This window comes from Asterias rubens, chromosome 10 (assembly GCF_902459465.1).
Source record: "Asterias rubens chromosome 10, eAstRub1.3, whole genome shotgun sequence".
Classification (NCBI taxonomy): Eukaryota; Metazoa; Echinodermata; class Asteroidea; order Forcipulatida; family Asteriidae; genus Asterias; species Asterias rubens.
Window position 1 is genome coordinate 3,679,860 of NC_047071.1, and position 7,232 is coordinate 3,687,091.

The following is a 7,232-nucleotide window of genomic DNA, read 5'->3' on the forward strand; positions in this document are numbered from 1 at the left end:
AAAACCTTTTTACATGATTAATATTTCCTTATTTAACATTGTTTTTTTTTCGGCACTTGTTATTCACGCTTTCCATGTTGCTGTTAATAACTATTGCTAGTGAGAGTTGTTTATAGCCTCAGCATCCCAAGGCAATAGACATTAATGCAACCAACAATCTCAAATATAATTGACGGTAAGAAAGGAAAACTAACACCTAGTAGAGAGGAAATAAAGGTTACCTAGGACGTGTAGGGACTGGAAATAACGATCAATATGCATGGAAGATGAACGGAGCCTTAGTGACCAAGTACCTACACACAACTAGCCATGCAAACCTTTCAATTCTAAACATGTTCACCCCACTGTTATACCCAGTGGGTAGCACAGTGTTAATTTGAAGGGATATTGCCGTAGCACGTTTGTGGGTACTAGAAGGTAGAATGACCTGTTATACTTGGAATTGTTGATTTGTTTTGACCTAAAAGCTCCCTCTCCACTGTATGAAAGGATTAAAGGCAGTGGACACTATTGGTAATTACTCAAAATAATTATCAGCAAAAAAACTCACTTGGTAATCAGTAAAGGGGAGAGGTTGATAGTATAAATCATTGTGAGAAACGGCTCCCTCTGAAGTGACGTAGTTTTCGAGACGGAAGTAATTTTCCACGAATTTGATTTCGAGACCTCAAGTTTAGAATTTGAGGTCTCAAAATCAAGCATCTGAAAGCACACAACTTCGTGTGACAATGGTGGTTTTTTTTCTTTCATTATTATTTCGCAACTTCGATGACCGATTGAGCTCAAATTTTCACAGGTTTGTTATTTTATGCATATGTTGAGATACACCAAGTGAGAAGACTGGTCCTTGACAATTACCAATAGTGCCCACTGTCTTTAAATATAAATCGTTTATCAAACCGGCATAAGGATTGTTTCAAAAACGAAAACCTTTCACTATGTACACTCCATTGAGGACATGCACACTACATAAAGTATGCCTGCAGGCCTTGAACTTCCCTCTTGAAGGGACACAACAATTGTCCTCTCTGGTAAGGGGGCACTTCTAAGAGGAAAATGTAAATTTGTATTGGAACTTTGCAAGGAGGGCATTACAACAAAAAGCACAGGGCACCTTGGCAGTTGCTGTGGTGCCGTGGGTTATTATATGAGGCTTGCAAATGCCACATGGTTGAAAGGGTCTGTTTGTATCATAGAGTTATATATAAGAACTAGAGGGCACACTGGCCTATATACGCGCTCCGGCATGCGCGCAGGCGGCCATTTTCTAAGTTGACAAAAACTGGCATCTCACAGCGTGTGTTTGTGCGGCCATTTTGTAAGTTGAACAAACAGCATCGCGTGAGCGTTAAAAAAAAAAAAAAAAACTCAAACGTGTATTTCATATTCAACGCACATGCAGAATGACGCGCTTGTCATCTTGCGGTCCCGTGGCGTTTGTGCACGAAGTATCACTCGTGCGCCCTCTAGTTCTTATATATAACTCTATGGTTTGTATATTTCTATTTCCTTTAGTGTTTTCACTGTGTGTGATGACTACATGCTAAGCCACTACTGGTATACATACTGTAGCTGATTGATAGACAAGATGGGAGTCCAGTTAGAAAACTGAAAAAGCAGTAACAAGCAGGTTTGAAGGAAATCCAGCTAAGATGTGAACTCTGTGAACTCGTATGACCGTGGCAACCAGGGAGATTTCACTGATCAAACCCCAAAATAACAGAAACAGCAGGCAAATCTTTGACCTTGTATAAGTTGACATTTTGGAACTTGAAGCCACATGAGTAATATGTCAATCACTGCTATCCAAATTAGCCAAGACTTTTTTTTTTTACTTAATGTCTTCAAATCAAAGAAGTTTACCTCTAAATTCTTTCAATAGTACTTTTGTGAAATGGTTCAGATACAACGTAACTAATAAGCAATTTTATTAAATGACGTCAATGATCGAGTGCAAAAATACACATTTTCCTATAAACATCTAATTCTTTCCTTTTCTAACAAACATTGTGTTTCAACCCATGCCGAGATCTAATTATTGTTATAATTAAGTCAAGCTATTTTGGGGGTTTGGATTTAGCCACCATTATGAAACATGAGAATGTGATTAACGCCAACGCATGGATAAACCTAGATGCAGCTGAATGTCATCTACCTTGAGGGTACATTGTACATAATATTTGTATGTGACGTCAATATGTGATAATGCTCACATCTTGTATTTATTACTTTAAAGCCATTGGACCCTTTCGGTAAACAGTGTTGTCCAAGGCCCACACTTTGTGTACCACAACTTCTATATCAAATAACAAACCTGTGAAAATTTAGGCTCAATCGGTTATCGGAGTCGGGAGAAAACAACGGAAAAACTCACCCTTGTTTCCGCGCGTTTCGCCGTGTCATGACATGTGTTTAAAATAAATCCGTAATTCTCGTTAACGAGAATTTATATTGTTTTGCTGTTTTCTCAAAAAGTAAAGCATTTCATGGAATATTATTTCAAGAGAAGTCTTTCACTATTGCCTTCTGTAAACCCTGTAAGTTATTTGTAAATCTGTGAACTTTTATTTTTGTTTCTGAACCGAAAGGATCCAATGGCTTTAAGGCAAAAAACAACTTACTTGGTAACAAGCAATGGAGAGCTGTTGAAAGCATTATGAGAAACAAGAGTTTTTAAGAAAGAGCTAATATCTCACTAAAATAATAAAATACTTCAGCAGAAGCCATTTGGTGCATCTGAAAGCACCCTAAGTAATGAAACAACAGTGTTTTTTCTTTCACCATTCTCTTGCAACTTCGAAGGACCCATTGAGCCCAAATTTTCACATGTTTGTTATTTTATGCACATTTGGATACACCAAGTGAGAATACTGGTCTTTAATGAGCCAAATATCCTAGCTGCTTGACCCTTCATGACCCAAATGACCTCAAGTGTTGTGTAGCAATTGAAATCAACGTGACTCCTCAGAAAACATCTTCAGGCCATCAAGGTGCTAGCACTCTGGTAATGGTTGAAAACAAGTTGTAATTCTATGGTGCGTCAAGGCACGAGACAGATTCATTTGTAACCGTGGCTACCATTGGGACGGGGTTATTTATATTTGCCCGTCTCAACCGTCGCAGAACTGACTCCAGTAAACATGGTCTCTCAGTTGTGTAAAGTCCCCTACTGCTGTTCAGTGGTGTGTTCAAGAGTGACATGAAACGGTTGAAGGGATAGTGCACGTGTCACAATATCTCAACTGATAAGTGCTTGGGAAGAAAACATAATTAAGGTATCTGTCTTTGGTGACATAGACCCAATGGCTTCTACTAAGGCATTCAAAGAGCACACTGTATGCAATCTCACTCACTATGGCTCTTTATAATGACGGTGTGGGTATCTTGTTTTTCCTCCATACCAAAGTGACACCAGAGTCTGGTTCCTCAGTGAACAATAACCTTATATGCTTATTGTGAATACAGGGAACATGACAAAGAAATTCAACAGTAAGATCATCCTTTCTAGTGAATTTATAAAAAATACTTATTCTTGGATTTTCCTCTGAGTCGTTCATGATTAGCCTTAGCCTTGGTCGAAATCCATGCTTGGTTTCTTTTTTTTCATTTTAGGTCTTGAATTTTTTTTAATTTAAGGTTTAAAAAAAAATAGTTATTCTTGGATTTTCCTCTGAGTCGTTCGTGATTAGCCTTAGCCTTGGTCGAAATCCATGCTTGTTTTTTTTTGGGTTTTTTTTTTCATTTTAGGTCTTGAAATTTTTTAATTTTACGTTTTTTTTTTTTTTCTAAATTAATTGTATATTACCAATTCAATTGTTGTAAAAACACCCATTTGGCCCCACCCCTTGGCCACACCCATTAAGCCCACACCTTGGTCACACCCCTTGGTAACACTCTTACACGCCCTAAGGCCTGCTTCCACGGTCCACCTTATGGTGAGATTACTAAGAACCAGGCCTGAATCCTATTGACTGCAATACACTGCTACATAAATAATTCAATCACTTTACAACCATTTTATCGGTACCTGTAATTACACAAAGCATTGCAATTATAATTGTCTTTTACCAGGGTCATAAGAAGACAATTAATCACCCCCTGGGTTGAAGGTTGCATTTTATCTTATTGATGCTCAGTGCTCAGTTGGTCCGAGGCATAATCACTGAGTTAATGTTGTACACGAGTGCCACATGAAATGGAAAATGAATCAAATTATTTCATTAAAATGTTGATAAGAAACTTACTTCCACTACGGATGCCTATTTCCAGGGAGCCGTTGATGACTGTACACCCAGCCAGTGTCTCTGAATGTCCTACTGCGTTGACTATTGAGGTGCCGTATCCACAGACTGTCAAATTAAAACACAACATGTACATTAGTATAACTCACAAACCTTCATTTTTCTCAACACATTCAAGGTGTTATAGATTGAATACCCCGCTTGGATGGTTATTAACTATTCCTCCAAACTTGAAAGCAATCTGACATTTCTGTTAAAGCACTCTCATCTAATGCGATTGTAATTTCAAAGAATCTTCATTCAGATTTTTTTAATAATGACGGGAAGAAATGCCAGCAAGTATGCTGAGGTCAGAAACACTATGAGAGCTCAGATTCTATTCTATCTGAAATATCAGGACATGTTTGAAATACCACCTATTACTGTCAAGAATTCTTAGTTATACCATCAGGAAATGTTATCAAGTTTGGGTAAATGTAATTTATAAATAAGACTGGCTGCTACGATAAAGTACGACATGAATGTGTGTCTATCCTGTATCCCTCAAGGCTCACTACTTGGTCCACTACTAGAACATACTTGGAGGAAGGACAAACTAAATTTAATATTGAGACATATGTTGAGTCCAATGCTAACAAGGCAGTGTTATCAATCATAGGAACTTTGCTGAAAAATGGTTATTAATATTTGACCATGAGTACAATTTCTAGGGAATAAATTGAGTTATGCTGGTGTTCCTCGAGGCTCCATACTTGGTCCAGTTCATGTATGTAATTTGAACAGCAGGCAAAGAGTTTGTCTATTGCAGAATTGTATCTTCAAAATATAATTTAACATCATGCTTTTTGACTACATGCATGTTATGTAAAACAAAACACTAGACTATGTAATGCATATGGTCAGTATAACTAGTATATTGCCCTCTGTTCTCCAGAAAAAAAAGTGCATTGGACTGTGTGGCTTTTATATTGGCCCCCATGTCCAATCTGACTTGGGTTTACTCCATGTTTAGCTACAAGTATTGCATATAAGTCCCTAGAACAGGCAATTATTTCATAAATGTGTTTAAGCACACAAATTTGCGTAGCACTGAGAAATCTTGCCAGGTAAAAACATGTAATCAACCAATACACAACGCTTTGCTCCAACAGTTACCAGCCAATAAGCCACGTGTTGATAATACTAATTGTGCAGTTTACCAGCCAGTGCTTGTAACTGTCTCCACTCCCAACACTCATTTCCCCTTAGCAGTTAAATTACACAACTCTAAGTAGGATGTATAACATTTGTATTAATGGACCTCTCTATCAGTCAAAGGGATTCATAAATGACTGTTATATTCCCCTCCTGGTCAAAAGGATACATTAATGACTGTTATATTTCCCTCCTGGTCATTGTACCTTTTGGACAGGGTCCTTCGCACTGTTGACAGAAGCGTGAGTTGGTAATGTTGGTGATGTAGCTGGTTGGGCATTCCATAATACAATGACCTTTGTGAAGTTTCCATTTAGGCGGACATTTATCGGCTTGAATGCACCGACGATTTTGATACTAAATGGGAAAACAAATCAAAGAGTAACCATAATAACTGATTATTTCCAATCATACGTAAAGAACAGACTTCCCTCCTACAGTCTACAAAGACTCTAAATGTTTCATGTTTGCAATTTTTATTGATATTATTGTCCTAAACCAAGGATTAAAGGACCACGTTGCCTTGGATCGGACGAGTTGGTCTATTAAAAGTAATTGAAACCGTTTGTTATGAAATGCATATGGTTAGAAAGATGTTTTAAAAGTAGAATATAATGACCAACATAAGTATCACTCGAAATTGCACGGTTTTCCTTTTACGTTGCGAACTATCACGGTCAGCCATTTATGGGAGTCATGGCCGACCGTGTTAGTCGACAGAGTAAAAAGAAAACCACGCAATTTCGAGGCTTATTTGTGTAGATCATTGTATTCTACTTTTACAATATCTTTCTAACCATATACATTTGACAACAAACGGTTACAGCACGCTTTTCAAAGACCAACTCGACCGATCCAAGAAAACGTGTTCCTTTAATGCGTAGAGTTAGAGTTAGGGTAAAGCCACTGTTAAAGTTTGCTTTGTTGTTAAGAAATTGATGGACAAACTGAATGGGGCAACAAGTTGATGGTCTAACAGAGTAATCGGTGATCAACTTTTGACCCACTGTCAAATTGACCAACTGATTGTCAAACTGGGTAATTGATTCTAATTAAGGTCAAAATGACTACTTGATGGTCAAATAAACTAATTGATGGTCAAACTGAGTAACTAATGATCAAACTGACCTAAAGCTTCAAGTTAACAATTAAACTTCTTGTTAAGCATAGCAAGCAACCTTAACCTTCACCTATAATCCCCATTCTGTATTCTATATCAGAGACCAACTATTTAAACAAAAGTATGGAATTTGAGGCATTGCATGTATCAATAAAAAATGTGTGTGTCTACTTGCCAGGTAGATTATATTCTTTTAAAAGAACTTGTCTTGCTTTCTATTCTACTACCGCAGAGTAGATTTCCGGAGTTTGGGAGACTTCTCAGTTCTGAAAAGAACTGTCCTCCTTTTTTACCTGGGGGGAGGTAAGAAATAGGCCGGGACAACTATTAATTTATAAAAACTTACCACAAATGTATTTTCTGGACATCTGTCTATACACCTGCCATTAAGGATGAGGTTCCGACACGCAATGCAGTCTCTATCTGTAGGTCCATCACATCCACCAATGCATGACTCGTGACAACAAGTCAAAGATTCATCACAGGCTGACTGGCAACGAGAAGGGCATACTGCAAGGAGGAAAAACAAAACCAAAGATCACTTTTATTAGATATTAAATTTGCATCGGGATAAGAATATTCATTTTGGTTCAGAATTGTGTATGGGTGTTCACCATCTCTTACGTACGTATTTTAAACTACGCATAGCCTCCCCCCTAATCATGTGACATAGCAAC

At 37.7% G+C, this 7,232-nt stretch overlaps 1 protein-coding gene across 2 annotated transcripts in view; it reads right to left on the minus strand.

Moving 5' to 3' along the window:
* The window catches only part of LOC117295730 (insulin-like peptide receptor), a 28,666-nt gene extending 22,879 nt beyond the window's left edge, over positions 1 to 5,787 (minus strand). For both annotated transcript variants that reach the window (XM_033778449.1, XM_033778450.1), the window contains exons 1-2: positions 5,642 to 5,787; positions 4,245 to 4,349 (exon numbers count right to left, since the gene is read on the minus strand). In XM_033778449.1, the coding sequence (XP_033634340.1) occupies positions 4,245 to 4,349; positions 5,642 to 5,720 (184 nt within the window). In that variant the 5' untranslated portion in view covers positions 5,721 to 5,787. The remainder of the gene's footprint in view (positions 1 to 4,244; positions 4,350 to 5,641) is intronic.
* Positions 5,788 to 7,232: the final 1,445 nt, after the last annotated feature.